General features: G+C 31.8%; 10 protein-coding genes across 10 annotated transcripts, besides 2 other annotated features; 6 read left to right on the top strand and 4 right to left on the bottom strand.

Moving 5' to 3' along the window:
- Positions 1-43: 43 nt before the first annotated feature.
- On the bottom strand, positions 44-761 carry TVAGG3_0728820 (Rac1-related protein; the record flags this gene model as incomplete). The annotated part of the gene is made up of 1 exon (XM_001309837.2): positions 149-751. One exon carries the CDS (start codon positions 749-751, stop codon positions 149-151), a length of 603 nt encoding a protein of 200 aa, XP_001309838.1.
- Positions 762-2119: 1358 nt separating this feature from the next.
- TVAGG3_0728830 (antigen BSP-related family) lies at positions 2120-4357 on the top strand (the record flags this gene model as incomplete). The annotated part of the gene is made up of 1 exon (XM_001309838.1): positions 2120-4357. The coding sequence occupies one exon, from the start codon at positions 2120-2122 to the stop codon at positions 4355-4357; it is 2238 nt and encodes a 745-aa protein (XP_001309839.1).
- A 468-nt stretch (positions 4358-4825) lies between these two features.
- Positions 4826-5473, top strand: TVAGG3_0728840 (ribonuclease inhibitor domain-containing protein; the record flags this gene model as incomplete). Its single annotated transcript, XM_001309839.1, has 1 exon — positions 4826-5473. One exon carries the CDS (start codon positions 4826-4828, stop codon positions 5471-5473), a length of 648 nt encoding a protein of 215 aa, XP_001309840.1.
- A 417-nt stretch (positions 5474-5890) lies between these two features.
- On the top strand, positions 5891-7042 carry TVAGG3_0728850 (structural constituent of cell wall; the record flags this gene model as incomplete). Its single annotated transcript, XM_001309840.1, has 1 exon — positions 5891-7042. The coding sequence occupies one exon, from the start codon at positions 5891-5893 to the stop codon at positions 7040-7042; it is 1152 nt and encodes a 383-aa protein (XP_001309841.1).
- Positions 7043-7782: 740 nt separating this feature from the next.
- Positions 7783-7911: a mobile genetic element.
- A 477-nt stretch (positions 7912-8388) lies between these two features.
- TVAGG3_0728870 (surface antigen BspA-like family) lies at positions 8389-10894 on the top strand (the record flags this gene model as incomplete). The annotated part of the gene is made up of 1 exon (XM_001309841.2): positions 8689-10878. The coding sequence occupies one exon, from the start codon at positions 8689-8691 to the stop codon at positions 10876-10878; it is 2190 nt and encodes a 729-aa protein (XP_001309842.1).
- Positions 10895-11005: 111 nt separating this feature from the next.
- On the bottom strand, positions 11006-12509 carry TVAGG3_0728880 (protein serine/threonine kinase protein; the record flags this gene model as incomplete). Its single annotated transcript, XM_001309842.1, has 1 exon — positions 11097-12509. The coding sequence occupies one exon, from the start codon at positions 12507-12509 to the stop codon at positions 11097-11099; it is 1413 nt and encodes a 470-aa protein (XP_001309843.1).
- A 1479-nt stretch (positions 12510-13988) lies between these two features.
- Positions 13989-15156, bottom strand: TVAGG3_0728890 (spectrin binding; the record flags this gene model as incomplete). Its single annotated transcript, XM_001309843.1, has 1 exon — positions 14495-15040. One exon carries the CDS (start codon positions 15038-15040, stop codon positions 14495-14497), a length of 546 nt encoding a protein of 181 aa, XP_001309844.1.
- Positions 15157-15998: 842 nt separating this feature from the next.
- TVAGG3_0728900 (deoxyribonuclease II protein) lies at positions 15999-17195 on the top strand (the record flags this gene model as incomplete). The annotated part of the gene is made up of 1 exon (XM_001312303.2): positions 16017-17030. The coding sequence occupies one exon, from the start codon at positions 16017-16019 to the stop codon at positions 17028-17030; it is 1014 nt and encodes a 337-aa protein (XP_001312304.1).
- A 463-nt stretch (positions 17196-17658) lies between these two features.
- Positions 17659-18941, top strand: TVAGG3_0728910 (tetratricopeptide repeat domain domain-containing protein; the record flags this gene model as incomplete). Its single annotated transcript, XM_001309844.2, has 1 exon — positions 18356-18907. The coding sequence occupies one exon, from the start codon at positions 18356-18358 to the stop codon at positions 18905-18907; it is 552 nt and encodes a 183-aa protein (XP_001309845.2).
- A 1023-nt stretch (positions 18942-19964) lies between these two features.
- Positions 19965-19994: a mobile genetic element.
- Positions 19995-20622: 628 nt separating this feature from the next.
- Positions 20623-21524, bottom strand: TVAGG3_0728930 (uncharacterized protein; the record flags this gene model as incomplete). Its single annotated transcript, XM_001284752.2, has 1 exon — positions 20853-21524. One exon carries the CDS (start codon positions 21522-21524, stop codon positions 20853-20855), a length of 672 nt encoding a protein of 223 aa, XP_001284753.2.
- Positions 21525-21903: the final 379 nt, after the last annotated feature.

The raw sequence follows: 21903 nt of genomic DNA on the forward strand, positions 1-21903 counted from the left end.
GTTTTATAAAAGTACGTTTAGAATTTTATGAAAAATAATGAGTATAGCCTAATTCCCTTTTATTATTACACCGAGTCGGATTATAAAGTTGTTTGTCACAGCATTCAACATGTTTTATTTTAACTCTGGTACCATATATGCAAAAAATTTAAATAAGTTCGCAGCAGCCACCACCTGTCTTTTCTTTAGTCTGGGTCTGCTGAGCTGGGGGTTCGAGAGCGTACTTGACGGCTTCATCGAAAACTTCAGTGAGGTTGTATGATTTAAGGGCAGAGCATTCTATGTAGGAGCAGGCATTGATCTTCTTTGCCATTTCCTCACCCTTAGCGCGTGGGATTGGCTCGTAACCCTTAGCGCGGAGTTCATCTGCGCGCTGATCGAATTCATCACGAAGATCGGACTTAAGACCGACAAGGATGTATGGCTTGTCTGGGCAGTATTCCTTGATTTCTTTGATCCACATGGTCTCGATGTTCTCGAGAGAAGCTGGATAAACTAAAGAGAAACAGAGGAGGAAAACATCTGTTTGAGGGTAAGAAAGTGGGCGAAGCTTCTTGTAGTCTTCCTGGCCAGCTGTATCCCAAAGCTGGAGGTTGACTGGAGGATGTCCTTCAGCCATAACGTTTGCAGAGTAGTTATCGAAAACTGTTGGGATATATTCACCCGGGAAAGCATTTGTAGTGAATGAGATAAGAAGGCAAGTCTTACCGACTGCACCATCACCGACAACAACGCATTTGATATGCTTCATCTAGCGAAATGAAAGCGGTCGCTCAAAATTCAGAAAAAGAAGGTTACTCTCTGAAAAAGTAAAATTCATAGGACTTTTTATAATTCAAACTTTTAAATGATAATGTTGTATACCAGTCTTAATACTTCATGAATATCAACAAATTCACTTTTTTTAAAATTTGCATGATGAAAATCCAACTCTTTTATCGGATATTACTTAATCATATACAATTCTAAACCAATACAATGTCAACAAGAATTTTCTTTTTTTCTCGATTTTTCAAAAAAGCTTTTTCAAACAACGTCAAATTTTTGGACAGAGACAGTTTCCAAAAAAGTGCCAACACTCAAAGTCTTTTGGATAATCAAAAAGTAAATTGAAAACATTAAAGGACATGAGTTTGGTATGCAGACATGATCAGAAATATATTCACCTCCAATAAAATAAACCTATTTTTAGTGTCTCCCCTTCAAAGTTGCCACTATATTTAGTCATTTTCTTCGAATAAGCAAAATAACATTTACGAAATGAATTTAATTAAAAACACTGGATAACACATTACACTTCCTCTGAAAGCAACTCTGTTTTATCACATCTTTTACTGTATATATATTTCCTTGTACTGTAAAAAATTAAAATTAAATATCTATAACACTAGGCTAACAATATAGTATAATAAGAGCCAAAACTCTCTTTCTTTTTCTGACCGTTAAAAAATTTGTCGTATCGATTTTTCAACTTAAAACTAATATAGTTAGTACCCTGCCTTATGAAATTATATATTTTCCTCACCGTATCCTCAAAAAGCATAACTTTTTAAATTTTTCAAAATAAATATAGTTTTAACTCCATTTTTAATGAATTAAACTGCCAATTGGATCATTTCCCCTACTAAGATCTATTTTAAACTATAAAACTCATTAATCCTAAATCTAGATTTAAAATTTTGAGTTGAGGTGATCTGAAAATTTGAAAACATTACAAATTATCAATTCAAAATATTTTGTCTTATTTTTATTCCGTTATTTAAAATGGAGGAAAACAAATTTTTATAAAAAAAAATTCTAAACAATATTTTTTGACATTAATGTTTTTACTTTTGTCAGTGTCTAACTAGTGTTTTTATTCTTTTTACAGTATGAGGATACAACAAATGGTGTTGAATATGACTCCGAGTCAAGAAAGGTCATTATCAGTACTCCATCAAATCTTAAAAATCTCGTTATACCTTCAAGTGTTGAAATCATTCGTGGTGGTGATAGCACCTATAAAAGTTCTTTCAGTGGCTGCCGTTCATCCATTATTTCAATATCATTTGAAGATAATTCTAAAGTATACGAGATCGATGAATGGGTTTTCTCATATAGTTCTCTTCAAACCATTGACATGCACACATGTAATAACCTTCCGTACTTAAATAGTTCTCTTTTTTCCAACTCTCGAAAACTTAATAATATTAATTTTCCACCAAATATCAAAGAACTACGACATGGTTGTTTCTATAATACAGAATTACTGAAATCAGTTGTATTTCCCGATTCCTTAGAAACAATTTATGAATGGTCTGATACTCATATTCGAGTTTTTAATAATTATCTTGAATCAGTGACAATAACATCAAATTCTAATCTTACAAAAATATACGATGATGTATTTTTTAATACAAAATTAAAATATTTTTTTATTCCTCAAAAAGTCCAATTAATTGTACCTTCAGCCTTTTCTGGTGTTCCAATTGAGAGATTTGACGTTAATTCTAGAAATCCAAATTTTAGATCAGAAGGTAAAGTTATTTACGCTGGAAGTAACAACAACACACTACATTTGGTCTCCTCCATAATGTCAGGATCATACACTATTCCATCATTTGTAATCCATATCAATAATAACTGCTTTAGAAGCACGCAAGTTTCCAAAATAATTGTCCATCCAAATATAGAAACAATTGGAGCACTTGCTTTTGTGTCAACACGAATCACATCATTTGAGTATAATTCAAAGATAACACGTATTGAAGAACGAACTTTTGCTAGTTGTCGTCTGCTAGAAAATGTCACAGTTAATGATTTGATAACATATATTGGGAATCAAGCTTTTTCTGATTGCATATCGTTGAAAGATATCAAACTTCCTCCCAGTCTAACAACAATTGGAGCATCAGCTTTTTCTAACTGCCAACAGTTAAATGACATGATATTGCCCTCAGGTGTGACAACAATGGGAAGTTCAATATTCAAAGGTGTTCGATCAACATTTGTTCTGGATTGTTCTAAGAATAATAACTTTTTCATGGATAATGGCTTGTTTTATGTAAGTGGCAAGCAAATATTATTGGAGTACTTCGAAAATGTACAAACATCAGTAACTATACCTTCTGAATGTACTACTGTTTCCGATTCAGTTTTTAAATCTTCATCTATCCAAAACATCCAATTTTCAGGTAGTTCTGAGATGACAATTGGAAAAGAAGTTTTCTTAGAATCCTCAGTTCGAACAGTTTCATTTCCAGCATCATTGAAGTCCCTCGGAACAGGATGCTTCAAGAACTGCTTAGAGTTGACTACAATCACATTCACTGGCACAATGATCACTGAGATTCCAGTTGAATGCTTTTGGAACTGCCCAAAACTCAAAACGATAACTTTGCCAACATCAATTCAAATAATCAACAAGTATGCATTTTATGGATGCACATCAATTAGTGACATAGGACTAGACAAGACAAATCTTAAACAGATCCTCGAAGAAACATTTAAAGGTTCAAGTTTAAGTATTGCAATCCTTCCATCATCAACAACATTCCTTGATAGTCAATGTTTCTTCAACACTAAAGTCACCAAGTTTTCAGCACCTTGTGATATTCCGAAAAGTTGTTTCCTATCATCAGAATCAATTGAGTCAGTTGATATTAGACAAGGATGTGTTACTATCAATGATAATGCATTCGACAGTTGTACATCTCTCGTCTCAGTCAACATATCTAGCAGTGTTAGAACTATTCGATATGGTGCATTCGCTAACTGTGTCAGTCTTCGAAACTTCTTCATCGGCAGAAATGGATCTCTCGAAACTGTTCAAGGCGGAAGTTTCAGCAACTGTCCAGACCTCCATAACATCACACTCGATCCAGGTGAAGGTCACTTCCGATTCTCTAGTGGTGCACTTACAGACTGGTATGAGACAAAGATCATCTTCTTCCTTCCAAGCTCTAACATCAACACATTCATCATTCCTATCAGCATGCGCACAATCGGCAGCTATGCATTCATGGGTGCGACAAAGCTTACACGTGTCTTGTTCAACGGCAACCAGATCGAAGAGATCGGTTATCAATCATTCAAAGGCTGCATCAACCTGGAATTCCTCTTCTTCAACTCACCAAGTCTTCGAAGCATCAATTCTAACTCATTCGAAGACTGTCCATCACTTCACAAATGCGGTACTATCTCATGCCCAACATCAGTCAAAAACATATTCCTTCAAAACTCATTCAGCGAGAAGAGTTTCTCGGTCACATGTCCTGTCAACAAAGTCTGCTCAATCCAATGTCGTCCAATGAATTTCTTATCATTTTCTGTTTTTATTTTCATGTACTTACACCAAACTATTCTAACTCCATTTTAAAAGATTTAGTTTACAATTATATAAATTAAAAGAATGCTATATTCGATTAATAATTTTGCAACTTCACCATGTTGCATATTATTTAATATATCTTTATCTCTGCTTGATATTTTTTGCTAATTTATAAGCCCGTAAAAAGTGTCAAAACATTCGATTTTTTTTGACAATTTTGAATGGACCATTATAAGCACTTAAATAGTGTTTCTGTTTTTATTACAATATGAAGATACAACAAATGGTGTCGAGTATGATTCATCATCAAGAAAAGTAATCATCAGTACTCCTTCAAATTTACAACATTTTGTTGTTCCTTCTAGTGTCGAAATTATTCTTGGTGGTGATTCATCGAGCAAGAGTTCATTTGATAAATGTCGATCATCTATCATTTCTATTACTTTCGAAGATAATTCTAAAGTTTTTGAGATTGACAAATGGGTTTTCTCATACAGTTCTCTTGAAACCATCGACATGCACGCATGCGATCGACTTCCATACTTAAACAATTCTCTCTTTTCCAACTCACGAAAACTCAACAACATTAATTTTCCTCAAAAAATCAAAGAACTCCGATATGGTTGTTTCTATAATTGTGAATCCTTAAAATCTGTTACATTACCTGATTCACTTGAAACAATATATGATTGGAGTAGTACCCATGGACGAGTATTTAATGATTATTTAGAATCTGTTACAATCACATCACAGTCCAATTTAACAACTATTTTGTCCGATGCTTTTTATCAAACAAAACTCAAATATTTTTATATTCCACCAAAGCTACAAACAATTATTTCATCAGCATTCACAGGTGTTCCAATCGAAACATTTGAAGTTGACCCACACAATCCATATTTTAGATCAGATGGAAAAATATTGTTCAGTGGGACGAACAACATAACTCTCCATTTTGTTTCACCTGCATTAACAGGCTCTTTTACAATACCAACTTTTGTGATTCAGATAGGAGAGAATTGTTTCAGAAATTCTTATATCTCACAGATAACATTACATTCAAATGTTGAAGCAATTCAAAGATTGGCATTTGAAGGAATTCAAATCACATCGTTTGTGTACAATTCTAAGATATCCCGCATTGAAGAAAGAACGTTTAACTAATGCAGAAGTCTTATAAATGCTACAATTAATGACAATATAACATTTATAGACAGTAATGTTTTTTCTGGCTGCATTTCATTAAAAAATATCAGACTACCTTCAAGCTTGACTACTATTGGATCAGAAGTATTTTCAGATTGTAATCAGCTAAATGACTTAATTTTACCAAGTGGTGTAACTAGCATGGGAAGTTCAATATTTAGAGGTGTTAGATCGACATTTATTCTTGATTGTTCCAATAATAGTAATTATTTCTTGGAAAATGGTCTGTTTTACAAGAGTGGAAAGAAAATATTATTAGAATACTTTGATTATGGACAAAAATCAATTATAGTACCTCCAGAATGCAATTCTATCTCAAACTATGTCTTTAAAGGATCCAACATTCAAGACATTAAATTTTCAGGCAGTTCAGAGATGAAAATATTTTCTTCAGTATTCTCAGAATCTAAAATTCAAACAGTTTCTTTCCCATCATCATTGAAATCACTTGGTTCTTCATGCTTTAAGAGTTGCCCTAATTTAGAGATAGTCACGTTCACAGGTATGTCAATCACAGAGATTCCAGAAGACTGTTTCAACAACTGTCCAAAACTTCGAACAATCAATTTACCATCATCGATCGAAATCATTCACAAACGATCATTCTATGGTTGCACATCTATTAGTGACATAGGACTAGACAAGACAAATCTTAAACAGATTCTCGAAGAAGCATTTAAAGGTTCAAGTTTAAGTATTGCAATCCTTCCATTAACAACAACATTCCTTGATAGTCAATGTTTCTTCAACACTAAAGTCACCAAGTTTTCAGCACCTTGTGATGTTTCTAAAAGTTGTTTTGAGTCATCAGAATCAATTGAGTCAGTCGATATCAATCAAGGATGTGTCACAATCAATGATAATGCATTCGACAGTTGTACATCCCTCGTCTCAGTCAACATATCGAGCAGTGTTAGAACTATTCGATATGGTGCTTTTGCAAACTGCATCAGTCTTCGAAACTTCTTCATCGGCATAAATGGATCTCTCAAAACTGTTCAAGGCGGAAGTTTCAGCAACTGTCCAGACCTCCATAACATCACACTCGATCCAGGTGAAGATCACTTCCGATTCTCTAGTGGTGCACTTACAGACTGGTATGAGACAAAGATCATCTTCTTCCTTCCAAGCTCTAACATCAACACATTCATCATTCCTATCAGCATGCGCACAATCGGCAGCTATGCATTCATGGGTGCGACAAAGCTTACACGTGTCTTGTTCAACGGCAACCAGATCGAAGAGATCGGTTATCAGTCATTCAAAGGCTGTATCAACCTCAAATTCCTCTTCTTCAACCCACCAAGCCCTCGAAGCATCAATTCTAACTCATTCGAAGACTGCCCATCTCTTCACAAATGCGGCACTATCTCATGCCCAACATCAGTCAAAAACATATTCCTTCAAAACTCATTCAGCGAGAAGAGTTTTTCTGTCACATGTCCTGTCAACAAAGTCTGCTCAATCCAATGTCGTCCAATGAATTTCTTATCATTTTCTGTTTTTATTCTCATGTACTTACAATAAACTTTTCTTTTTCCATATTGATATTTATATTTGTATCCATTAATGGAATACTACTTTTGATTTATTATTATCAAACTCCACCTTATTGTATCTTATCTAATATATTTTAATGCTTGTTTAACGAAGTTTGATTAATAAATTTTGTCGTATTTTTAAATATTTGAATATGAATAAACTATTTCCAAACAGTTTCTATTATCGATATTTGATATGTTAATGAAATTCATATAGATATATTCTTAATTACATATCAACATTTCTGAACTATGTATAATATATGCATAAGAGTATTTTATGATATATGCATAAATGAACTCAATCACTCAATTGCTATAATAATATAAGGAAACTATTTATGTTATTATTTATATATGTTATCATATAATAGCTTATATCTCATTATTAAATCTATTTCGAATTTTTGAACTAATCATTCCTCCCAGATCGCACACATATGGGGACAATATCTTTCCTACTTTTAGCCATATAGATTTAAGGTTTACACCTTTTTGCCCGGTTTACACCTTTTTTTCGTGACTATATTTGATTCTATAGATAAACTTGCATACTTTCAAGTCTAGATGTTCAACACCCCATGGTACAATCTTTACTACATTAAAAACATATATAGGACTAGATAATGGAGGAATCTATTTGATATTTAATCCAATTGAGTTATTAAATGTGCACTTACCACTATCTGATATCTTATCAACATCAGAATATGTCTTTATTTTAAAGGTGCCCTATAGACGATAGACCACCCTCAGAAAAGCACTTTTAAGGCTATTATATTGAGAACTAGAATCATTCATTCGAGTTCTAATAAGGTTAATTTTGTGATGTTTACATTATCGTTATAGGGCACCCTTAATAACAAAAAGTATAACAGCCACATCAGGTAATATGTAGCGTTTTGTGGTAACTTTTTACCGACCAATAATTATAACTTTTCACCTTAAGGATCTCAAAAAATTGAGAAAATTTCAGAAAGTTGTAACTTCATCCTTAATAATTCTGGATGCTTCTAATATAGTTAATGTTTTTTCTCAAAAAATCATCGACCTTGATTATTGTTTTGAATATAATTCTTTAAAAGTCACATCTTCAATGCAAAACTTATTCCCGTAGTTGTGAGAAAAGATGTTACAGCAAACGTCCTGCTAATAAAGTTTACTCAATACAAGACTGAAAATTATAAGTTGAATTTTTAAGTCTGATTACTTTCTCTGAAAATTTGAAAACCTCATAAAAATCATTATAAGCTTATTTAAATAACATAATCATCAGTATAATTTGGATTCAAATATGTTCTTTTTCAATAATATGAATTCATTTTTGACAAATAATTTTTAGGCAATGAAGGTTCTTAAACAGTGTTTCTGTTTTTATTACAATATGAAGATACAACAAATGGTGTCGAGTATGATTCATCATCAAGAAAAGTAATCATCAGTACTCCTTCAAATTTACAACATTTTGTTGTTCCTTCTAGTGTCGAAATTATTCTTGGTGGTGATTCATCGAGCAAGAGTTCATTTGATAAATGTCGATCATCTATCATTTCTATTACTTTCGAAGATAATTCTAAAGTTTTTGAGATTGACAAATGGGTTTTCTCATACAGTTCTCTTGAAACCATCGACATGCACGCATGCGATCGACTTCCATACTTAAACAATTCTCTCTTTTCCAACTCACGAAAACTCAACAACATTAATTTTCCTCAAAAAATTAAAACACTTCGTTTCGGTTGTTTCTATAATTGTGAATCCTTAAAATCTGTTACATTACCAGATTCCCTTGAAACTATATGCGAATGGCACAAAATACATTTAAGTGTATTTAATTATTATTTAGAATCTGTCACAATTTCATCAAACTCTAATTTAACCTATATATATTCAGATGGATTTATCCAAACAAAATTAAAATATTTTTATATACCTCCAAAACTCAAAATTATCGTCCCTGCTGCATTCATAGGTGTACCTATCCAGAAATTTGATGTTGACCCTAGAAATCCATATTTTAAATCAGAAGGTAATATTTTATATACAGGAGAGAAAAATAATACACTCCATTTTGTACCTTCATTTGTATTAAATATAAAAGATCATTGTTTTCGCTCAACCCAAGTTACACAAGTTATTATTCATGAAAATGTCGAATCAATTGGGACACAATGCTTTACTGAAACACCAATCTCATCATTCACATACAATTCTAAAATAACTCGAATTAATGCTAACACATTTGCGAATTGTTATAGCCTTGAAAATGTTACTGTTAATGATGTGATAACTGAAATCGGTCAATATGCGTTTTATGGATGCAAAAACTTGAAGAATATCAGACTTCCATCAAGTTTAGTATCAATAGGATATCTAGCGTTTTCAAGATGTAAAATGTTGAACGATTTAGTTTTACCAGCCAGTGTGACAAGCATGGGAAGTTCAATATTTAAAAATGCTCGATCAACACTTGTTTTGAACTGCTCACAAAACAAGCATTTTTATATGGAGAACGGAATGCTTTTCTCTAGTGGTAAGAAAACGTTATTTGATTACTTTGAGAATGATCAAATTACTATTACAATTCCTTCAGAATGCACTTTAGTGAAAAAGTCTGTTTTTACATCATCTAAAATCCAAACAATCAGATTTTCTAGCAGCTCCGAGATGACAATTGAAAAAGAAGCATTTATAGCATCACAACTTATTTCTATTCTCCTCCCATCATCATTGAAATCACTTGGTTCTTCATGCTTTAAGAGTTGTCCTAATTTAGAGATAGTCACATTCACAGGTATGTCAATCACAGAGATTCCAGAAGACTGTTTCAACAACTGTCCAAAACTTCGAACAATCAATTTACCATCATCGATCGAAATCATTCACAAACGATCATTCTATGGTTGCACATCTATTAGTGACATAGGACTAGACAAGACAAATCTTAAAAAGATCTTTGAAGAAGCATTTAAAGGTTCAAGTTTAAGTATTGCAATCCTTCCATTAACAACAACATTCCTTGATAGTCAATGTTTCTTCAACACTAAAGTCACCAAGTTTTCAGCACCTTGTGATGTTTCTAAAAGTTGTTTTGAGTCATCAGAATCAATTGAGTCAGTCGATATCAATCAAGGATGTGTCACAATCAATGATAATGCATTCGACAGTTGTACATCCCTCGTCTCAGTCAACATATCGAGCAGTGTTAGAACTATTCGATATGGTGCATTCGCTAACTGTGTCAGTCTTCGAAACTTCTTCATCGGCATAAATGGATCTCTCGAAACTGTTCAAGGCGGAAGTTTCAGCAACTGTCCAGACCTCCATAACATCACACTCGATCCAGGTGAAGGTCACTTCCGATTCTCTAGTGGTGCACTTACAGACTGGTATGAGACAAAGATCATCTTCTTCCTTCCAAGCTCTAACATCAACACATTCATCATTCCTATCAGCATGCGCACAATCGGCAGCTATGCATTCATGGGTGCGACAAAGCTTACACGTGTCTTATTCAACGGCAACCAGATCGAAGAGATCGGTTATCAGTCATTCAAAGGCTGTATCAACCTCAAATTCCTCTTCTTCAACCCACCAAGCCCTCGAAGCATCAATTCTAACTCATTCGAAGACTGCCCATCTCTTCACAAATGCGGCACTATCTCATGTCCATCATCAGTCAAAAACATATTCCTTCAAAACTCATTCAGCGAGAAAAGCTTTGAGATTAATTGTCCTATTAATAAATTATGCACAGCTCAATGCAAATCAAATGATTTCATATCATTCTCTATTTTTTTATGTTTATATATCAATGAATAAAAATATTAAAAATAATAATGAATAATAAGCTATATACAACCTGAATAATTAACAGAAATTATATATCTTGATGACGAGAACTAGTAATTTAAAATTTGATTATTTATGAAATGAATAAATACATTATTCTGCATTTAACAAATGAAATATTTTAATAACAAAATATAAACAACAAAAACACGGAAAAATTAAACCAACAAACAAGAAAAAGAAAAAAATTATTTGATATAAGGAGCCAATTTCGGTAATCTTGGCTGGATGAGTTCTGGTTTCGGCTTCTGGAATCCAGACATTCCATTGTAACTTGGTTTTGTAATATTTGGAGGTCCAAATTGGAAAGAAGGCCAAACCTGCTTCTTTTCTTTCTGGTTCTGGAGTTTCTTCTGGTTGTATTCTCTGATTCTTTGTGCTGCCTTCGCTTGTGCCTCTTTCGAATTAAATCCGATCGGACCAAGTTGAGGTTTCGGCTTAGCGATGGATGGAAGTATAAGAGGACCTTGTAGTGGTTGCTTTAGATGGTTGTTTGAGTTATTTACGGATGGAACAACAGGTTGATTATGAGAATGAATGACTAATGGCTCGTCGTCATGATGGTGCTTCTGGGCACCTGAATCCAAGACAAAGGAACCCATTCCACTTGATGGTGGAGCGTTCATCATATTTCCGAATTGTTCCGCAAAGACAGAGAAAGGAACGTGGCATCCGCTTGCAACCCAGCGAGACTCTGCAGCACGGAGTGACTCGAAAACTGGATGTTCTAAGGCGTCTTGAGCTGTAATTCTGTCACTTGGGTTATAAACAAGGAGACGAGACAAAAGGTCAATGAAGCCCGAACTCATTACAGGGAGGAGCTTATGTAGATCTTGTGGAACGCGTTGCGGGAAAGAGAAGGAAATTTGAGTATTTGGATTTTGTCTAAATTTTGCAAGGACGTCGCGGGAAGGAGTCCCTACGACATTGTGGATACGAGCAATCTGATCAATTTCGTGCTTGCCTGGGAATAAAGGTCTGGATGTGACAAGTTCGTACAACATGCAGCCAACAGCCCAAATGTCGACTTCTGGACCGTATGAGCCACTTGTGAGAATACATTCTGGGGCACGGTACCAACGAGTGCTAACGTATTCTGTATATGGACCTGATGTTGAGGTTTGTCTAGTTGATCCAAAGTCGCAAAGCTTGAGTTCCAAGGTGGACTTGTTCACCATGCAATTTTCTGGCTTGACATCACGATGGAATAAATTCTTTGAATGCATAAAAGCTAAAGATTTAAGGAGCTGATATATGAGTAATAAGGCAGTCTTTTCGTCATAAGGCTTTTGGTTATCTCTAACAAGTTCGTAAAGGTTTACTTCCATTAATTCGAATCTCAATGCGACGAAGCCTGATTGATTATCGAAAATTACCTCGTATAATTTGATGATGTTTGGATGTCCTTGAAGTGCACGAAGATACAAGACTTCAGGTAGTTTGTTCACTTCGTCTATTGCCCGGTATCGTTTCTTTAATCTTTTAACTGCAAATAACTGCTGTGTTTTTGGGTTCTTAACTTTGAACACTTCGGCAAAAGAGCCTTCACCTAGCTTACAGATCACTCGAATGTCACTACTCATTGATTCTCGAGGATCCATATAATTTTCTATAAAAAAAATTTTTTTCTTGAATTTTTTTCAAAAGTTCAAATAACGAATATTTTTGATAACTTTACAAAAAAGGACGTTTTGAATAAGGTCAATTTTCTACAACCAAGATTTTTATAAAATTACATGATTAAGACTTCCCTTTTTTCAAAAAATTTTGAATTTAAAATTGGAAAAAAATTTTCGATACCGAATACCAATATTATTAATAGATTTACATTAGCAATGATGGTTTCTATTCAAATATTAACAAAAATAATCCGACTGCACATAAATTTCTAATCGAAATTCTTTTCAGATAAAATCTAACTGCATGAAATAAAGAGCATTGTTAAACAAGTTATAAAAGGTCATTTACAGCTCTTGGCTTTGATTGAATACTTTATTCAATTCTGTATCCATTTAAACGTAGTAAAACTAAGATTCCCAATTCCGATTTGCTTCTAATTTTGGGGATATGGTCATTAGATGATTCTAAAACAAATGGCTGATATTTTTTTCGAATCTGTCTGCTGGGTTTTGAGATCTTGAAAAACGCATTCAATTTTAAGTTGGATTTTCGAAAATTTCAAAAAAATGTTGATTTTAAAAATAAATAGCGGTGTAGAAGAATTTTTGCGAATTTGAAATAGAGGATATGTTTTGGTTTTGTCAATAGAGTATATTTATATTAGTAAAACCCCTATGGAATTAGAAATTAGCTAAATTAAGTCCGGGCAGGGAAGGATCATATACCAAAAGTTTTAAAAAAAGTTTACGTGTCAGATTTAGCTTAGTGGAATAAACGGGTAGACTGAAGGAATGTAGTTCGAATACCATGGTACTAAGTTTTCACTTAGAATCATTGGATTTTTAGTTCTAGGTCGATATTGTATATATCTTTTCATAAAACTAGTTGCTTAATACACAATGTGCAAGCTTTTGGCAAAATCAAAACTGTGATAAAAGTTTTGGATAAGCATTATTATATTTATCATTCATCTTTTATCGGAGATAAGAGACATGTATTGCTGAGAAATTATTACTTATTAAGTAACTATATAAATTCCAGAAAGATTTATGAGTTTCTTATAAATATTGAATAACATTTGCTTATCGATGACATTTATTACTGGTTCATGATTATAAAGAATGCATGCATTTGATGTTATTAATAAATCTCTATAAAACTAAATTCTATTTCCAATAATTAGAATATAATTTTGCTTAATTTGCCAGGATAACATTCATTCTAAGAAAAAATGAACTTAATATTTAAGATATTAACAGGCATTGCATATTGAGTTATCAAAACATGAAAAAAATATTGGCAAGTGTTAAAATGCTTATCTTGTTCATATTTGTTATATGAAATGGACAAATTTATCATGATATTAATAAGTACCTTTGCAAAAATCGAATTAACTGAAATAATTAAAAATAATTTAAATGAAATATAGAATTTTGCATTGCTGGTGAGAAAGTATCATACTACAACATTATGTATTATAGCACTCATTAGAAGCAGAGTCTTCTCCAGCGTTAATAGACAAGAATTCTCTCATTTCTCTTGAAAAATAAAACATATTCAAATTTAATTGAAAAAAAGAAAAAAACAAAGATATAATTATTCGAACTACGTACTTTTTATTATATTTATCATGCAATATCCATTAAGCTATCTGGAGACAGAGTTTTTCAAAATATTTTAGGTATATGATGATTTCCCCACAATTTTGGGAAAATTAATTGTTGAGTTTAAGCTATTCTTTGCATCAGATTGCTCCTATTATTATACAATATCGCTTTTTATGGTAAATCTAATGCTTCGAATACATGTTCTGAACATTAGGAGCTAATAATCCCCAATTTGGTATTCTAACTTTATAAATTTTTGTTATATAATCAAGCATTTCTTGATAGCGTTTGTCTGTGGGCGCAAGTTCAATTAAGACTTCTTTTGGTGTTCTTCCATCGCTCAATGGAAAATTCATACTTCATCCGAGTTGCTGTGATGCAATTAATTCGAAAAATTCAACGTCTTTCCTTTTAATTACCAATTCAACTAATTTTGATTTATCAATGGATCTCTTATACACCATATTTAGCATCAAACTATATTTACATGGAGAAAAAACATTTGGAGTAACAATTTCTGAATAGGCAATTGCCATTAAATTGTATTTATCAATAAATTTATCTTCGACCATTTCTAAAAAGTATTTTGCAAACTGGTGAGATTCATATTTCAATGACATTCTTATAATTTCAGCTTTGATTGTATCGCTTTCTCTTAAAAAATATGTGTTCAATCTCATTTTGACTCTGTCATCAAGGAAATTTGCTTTGAATTTGAAATAGTATTTACAAACGAGTTCTTTAAGTTCAATGTTACTTGATTTGAGTGCAATATCAAGTGGAAATGTTCCATCGTTGTTTTCTTCTAGTAAATTAATAGAGTATTGAAAATGATGATGAACTAATTCAATGTTTGCATTCTTGATGCAATAAAAAATTGATGTATTTCCTTTATCATCTTTCATGTTGTAGTCCGCATGCATTCCAAGCAATACTCTTGCCAAATTAGTACAATTATTCTCACATGCATATATTAACAATGTTTTTGATCCTCTTTTCATGTTTACATCTTTAATTAAATTATATATATTTGATTTCATCCAATATGATAGTTTGTCCTCTTTCATAAATTTCATGAAAGAAAATAACATACTTTCTATACTTCCATAATAATCAATAATTCATTAATATCAACAAATGTTTGGAAAATTTCTTCTTCATATTGATTTGCAAAAAGAAAATACTATATAAATCATCAAATTCTATGTTTTCTTTTAGGGAGTCAAGAAAAAACTGCACAATCTTAATATTTCCTTTAAATACGCAATAAATTAAATACTTGCTTGGATCTATATTTTCTGGAATCAAATACATTGCCTTATCAATACCATCTGAAGGAAAGTTATGTAAAAAGTTAATTGCATCTATAATATATTTTGTTGTATTTCGATCTCCAAATATATTGAAAATAGTGTCATTAATATTCCATTTGTAATCATCGCTTGCGATCGTTTCAAAGAACTTTATATCGTGCAATTTTCGTAGGAAAGTATAAGCTCATAGATTTTCACGTCTTATTAATTTTTGACAAATAAAGTTAAACCTTTCAATTTATATATTGTATATTTTTATTGTCTAAACATATTTTAGAGTTTTGTTTTGATAGATATTTGTTAGATTTACATGTCATTCTTCATTGAATCTAAAATCACAAGCTATTAATTTTCAATGTAATTCAAATATTTTTCATGAAAAATTCATTAAAATTTGGAACAATATTTAATTATATGAGAGGTTTTTTGAAAAGTGCGGGTATTTAACCGCCAATTGAAAATATACTTTTTCTTTATCACATATATTATTTTAATATTTTTTAATTTTAAAACACATCAATTTCAGATACCGTATTGTCACTTTTGGATATTTTTATCATTTTTTAAAATGCTACATTTCCTACTCACCACTTCATATTCTTCTTTACAGTGCAAGAACAACAAGGGCAATGATGTAGACTGGTATGCGTTATTTAAAATGCCAACGTTAAAAGATCGAAACCCGAACCATGCAACTGGAATGGCCTTCTTTTACACAGATCCATCAACCAGTTTGTCCGAGGCGCCATCTGATGTCGGCTCTATGAAGAATAACCCTTTGTATAACACGCTTGCCCCGATGTATTCTAACAATCCTGAAGTCGGCTACATGATTATTTCGGACCAACCACCACACAGAACATCTAATCCCTCTGACACATATGCACACAAAAAGGGCGTCCTTATTTTCGATAAAGATAATGGTCTTTACCTTGAACATTCAGTTCCACGCTATCCAAATGATCCAAAAGTTACAACTGAGTACTCATATCCTGACACTGGCACTAACTTTGGCCAAGCAATGCTTTGCACATCTTTAACTCATCAACAAATCAACGATTGGGCCTATGGAATGTTAATTGAGCGTGGATACGTAGTTTCCTACAATGCACCTTCTTTTACTGATCTTAAGATACCAAATCTACAACAAGTTATCGATGGAAAATGGATTGAAAGCCAAGTTCAAACGAAAGTTACAGATATCAATTTAAAGACACGTTCTATCAAGCTATTCTCCAAATGCAGGTTCTGGGGACAAGACTTGTACCACGATCTCGTTGCACCAACCTTCCAAACAAATGTAATTTCAGAAACATGGGCAAGAGGACCAGGAACAATGACATCCGACTGCAGTTCGAGATACCACTCAAACAACATCCTTACAGTCAGTATAAACGGCGTTCAATGGACAAGAATGAACGATCACTCCAAATGGGCCGTTGCAGGCGATTATATCTGCATCGGAGGAATAAATCGCCAGGATAAACAAAAGGAACGTGGTGGAGGAACTTGGTGCATGAAAGATGCAAAATTTGCTGCATTAATGAGAAAAAGTGCTATTGAAGTTGAACAGTGCCCTTAAGCATGCATTGTACAACTTAATACAGCATTTATCTATTAATTTTATAATCAAATAAAATATTCTAATACCCACTTTCATTCCTTTTTGATTATCAAATTTACAAGTTTAGAATAAAGAAATGTTCTTTAAACTTGTTTAATTTTTTAATAAAGACTTCTAAGCTAAAAATCGTAGCTTTCTATTTTGAGTCCATGAGGCAAATTTAAACTATAATCAATAGCTCTATATATGCTACTCAACACAAATTACTTACCCGATAATTATAAGAATCATATCACAAATCGATATGATATCATGCAAATAGGATAACTTGCCATGACTACAAATATATAATCGTATTTGGATCTCGCATTTCAATATATAAAGAGTTTGATAAAATATTTGAGACTTCAAATTTCATCACTGAAGTTCCCACAAAAACCAAGCAAGTTGTAATGATAAAGACAACCACACAAAACATACACTCTAATGAGAAATATTGTGAAAAAATATCATTCGAATATGGAATGAATCAGTGAAGAATTGAAATACTACTATCTTCTTGCACTAATCATTCTTTTCCAGATAGTTTTGTTATCGAATACTGTAGCCTGATATTGATTTTGAGCTCAAAATTTGTCATTTATGTCAGAAATTGATTTGACCACAAGCAGGTTAAATCATTTCTTGCATTCAGGAGCAAATAAGATTGTTGATACTGTTAACTCAACAGTTTTTGATGCTTGGTCTCAAATAAATGAATTTTGCCAAAGTTATGAATCAATCTATACAACTTTTGCGATTTCAAACTATCTAGAAGTAAGAAAATACGCACAAGATGATTCCACGAACAAATTCATTTCAGAAAGGAACGAATTATTAAAAAAAGGAATAATTTCATTACAAGACCATTTAAAATACGGAAATTTAAGTCTTTTACAGGAGATTTCTTTCAAGCATTATTAGCATATAGTAGTTGTTTACAGTATTCAGCAGAATTGTCAAATTTCCAGAAATATTTAATATTTATTTGCCTAACTCACTACAACATGTTTGAAACAGCACTAGAACTGATAGAAAATAATTTGCAGTAATTGCCAGCCGAAATACAATTCGATGCTCTTTTTAGAACTTCTATTTGCCTCAGAAATGTCAAAAGATACAAATCATCGCTAGAATTATTTCTAAAACTTGCATCTATATCATCAGGTGCCTCCAAAATTACGTTAGCAATCGAAGTTGCAGAATCATACTTATTATTAGGAGAATACGAAGAAGCAGTCAACTATTTATCGCAATTTGATAATGATTTAAGCGCAGATTTGATTACAGAACAGTGTTATATCATGCTTTTGTCAGATAATATAGAAATATGCGAAAAAGCAATTCAGATTGGCTTTTCTTCATCATTTACTTCTCTTTCATCATCATTACAATACGTTCTTATACGTCTTTTGTGCAAAGCCAATAGATTAATTGATGCATTGCAATGTATCAAAATGTTGTTGCATAAACGACCACAATACGCTGAAGTTTGGTTCACTTTAGGACTTATTTATACATTTGGTGCCCAATATGATGAAGCTCTTCATGCTTTTCAGAAATCAATTTTATTTAAACCGAATTTGATAGAAGCATGGGCAAATATAGGTACAATATTCGAGCTGAAGCCAGAGAAAGGTGATGCAATGCAGTTATATAAAAAAGCAATGGATGTTACTAAAGCACAAGTTTATTTTCGACAAAAATTAGAATTACTTGAATCTTCTATCGAAAGTAAGCCTGTTTTCGTAGAACTGAATGATACTGACTATTTTATAACACCTGGTAAGGAACAGGAGATAGAATACCTTAAGAAAGTGCCTGTAATTCCTCAGAATTTACTTACTTTAATATGAATTAATAAAATTGTTTTGTTATTTTATAAATTCACAACTTTTTATTAATATAAATATATTACTTTCATGTTATAAAACTGATTATAATAAAATGAAGGACTGGATGTCCATATTATTTTAAAGATATTTTTACATATCTTTATATCATTTAAACTTAAGCAGTTAATGTATGTTTAGACTCTATAGTAGCGGATTAATAAATAAATTCATTAATTAAGAATATTTTTCCTCAAATATTTACGAATAGAGGAAAAAAAAATTGTAGTTTTCCTAATAAATTAGACTCCATGATTGAAACAAACGTATCTTGGTTTGTAGCTTCTTCTACTAACATTTATTTATATCAAAAATTGACATTTGCATTGCAAATAACTTGGTCCCCACATTTTATAATACCTACTATATAGGAATTCAATTAGAAACATATCATAAGGGTTTCGTTTTGCTAAAATTGTCACTTTTATAGCATATTTGTTTTTGGATGTTTTGCGAAACCAAAAAAAAAAACTATGATATACAATGTGTGTGTAAAGAAAATACTTTATTTACTAGTTAAAAAATCATTTGGTATTGATCAAGTTATTTTTTCTGGATAAGATATTATATGGATAATTGGATAGAAAATACAATTATATAATCTTGTACCTGGTTTAATTAAGCTAATTGTCATCAGAAACTTGTAATTTTTATGAATTTCAGATTTTCTTTTCATTACTGCTTGAGAGAGGGTCAAAGTTGCTATTTGTCACTTTTCCACAAGAATATAATGGGGAAAAAGTTATCATATAGTTGATCTCATTCACTAAGGTGAGAGATGCATGTAGTGTAATGGGATAAACAGTGGGATTGATGCTCTAAGTCCTAGGTTCGAGACACATTGGCTTCATTTTTCTCTTTTGTATTGACGTAAACTATTCAATTTTTGTGTTCTCCATTCAAATTTCAGAATTTTTTTTTGCAGATTTCACGCTACATTCGAAGTTACCTTTTGTAACAACCACCACTGCCTACGAAAGACGAAAGTGTGTCACGATTTCACCCGGAAATCCGACGGTTGTTTAAGAGTATGCACTTTTGTCACCTACTCATTACTGCTTTTCTTAATAGGTCAAGTTCTTATTTACGTTATAAAGTATGATATTTACAAATATCAAGTTATCGTGTTTTTTGAGAAATTATGAGAAACAAACAAAAATGAAAAAGATAGGAATAGCAATGAATAGTGATGTGGGTATAGAAAATGTAAGAGATATGAATGCAAAGCAATCAGTATTTAGGACATTGACCATAGATTTCGAAAAAAAAATGCTGCATATTGAGCGAAAACTATGATTATATTATAAGGCTGTCATTTAAAGCATAATGAAACTATTCCCTTTTCATTTTAATCGAATAAGATAGTAAAAATTTTTGAATTAGCTAGAAACTGATGAGATGTTTTCACAAATCATATTTTTAATCTCTATAATGCATAATTCACTCAATATCTCAATTTTGATATTGCGAGATATTTTTGCTATCGGTTTCGCAATTTTGACACAATAGCAAGAGGGTTCTATAAGCATTATTATCAACGTAGAATCTGAATATCATATCAGAAAATGTCGCAAATCTGACATTTACCCGACCAAATAGCAAAAATAATTGAATACTTTTCGCAAAAACTTTAAAAATCGATAAAAATATGAAATATAGATATTAAAGAGACTTTTTATATAATATTCATAAAGATTTTCCAAAAATATGATACCGCAAAATTAAAAAAGTGACGTCTTGAGTGGAGTCAAAGGTCGAAATTGCTAGCTAAATGTTTTTTTAGCGAAATTGCGTATTGTACGTTTTTTTCGCAAAACGAAACCCTTACATATCATGAAATAAATACTTCAATTAAATTCAAATAGTTGTAAAATAATTAATTTTTCTCAAATCATTTATATTAACAGATTTATTTCCTATGAACAATATTAGTTGGGGTTGTTTCTTCAACAAATACATCATCATCAGACTCTTCTTCGTCATAAGAATCTTCATCTTTATCTTCTTCATTTTTATTAGTATCATATTGCATAGGAGACGGTAATTTAACTTTAGGGGAATAATTTTCGTGATCTTCTTCTTCATTATTCGCATCATTTTTTATCATTGATGCAATTTTAGCTGCATTACGAGGTGTTGGATCTTCATCATCACTAGAAAGAGCGTGTTCATCTTGAATTTCTTGTTCTTCCAAATTAATGGATTCTTTTTGTAATTCTGAAGATAATTTCATTGTTAATCCTAATTCATCAACTCCCATTAAGATTGACTGCTGAATCCTTTCCATTATTTCATTATATACTACTTCATGTTGCGATAAATCTTCGTTAACATTATTATTTGTTGAACAATTGGGTAATTTAGATGGTAATTTTCTCTTATTTCCTATGCTTTTGTATTTATCGCAAATTTCGTAGATTTTATTAAGCTTTTGTTGGTTATCTAACTTTAATTTCATGTTTGAATCCAAAATCTGCATTGCATTATATACATATGGTTTTACTTTTGTTGGATTATTTGATATTTGATTGTCTTTACTATTAGAAAATGATTGATATAAGCACTCTTGAAGGGTCGACATTAATTTTTAAACGTCTTTCAATCAAAAAAATTTTGAAAAACTTTTATGTTTGGTATCACCATTTCTAGACTAAGAAAAGGACTCATATTTAAGATATAGATAGAATATGTCATAAGAAGCTTAACTTGAGACTTAGGAGAAAAACTATGCAAATTTCAAAGATGAGAGAAACAGATCTTACAATTCTGCCTGAAATAAATGATGATTGATCTTGGCTGTGCTATAAGACCTTACATTGATATATTTTTCAATGGTTATGCACGAATAAAGTTCAAGACCGATATATAACTCCTTAGATTTTTTTAGCGGACACACACAAAAAAAATCGTTTTTCATGGGAAATTAATTTGATTTCCCGACTAAATCTAAATTATATTAA

Source organism: Trichomonas vaginalis, chromosome III (assembly GCF_026262505.1).
Source record: "Trichomonas vaginalis G3 chromosome III, whole genome shotgun sequence".
NCBI classification, from domain to species: domain Eukaryota; phylum Parabasalia; order Trichomonadida; family Trichomonadidae; genus Trichomonas; species Trichomonas vaginalis.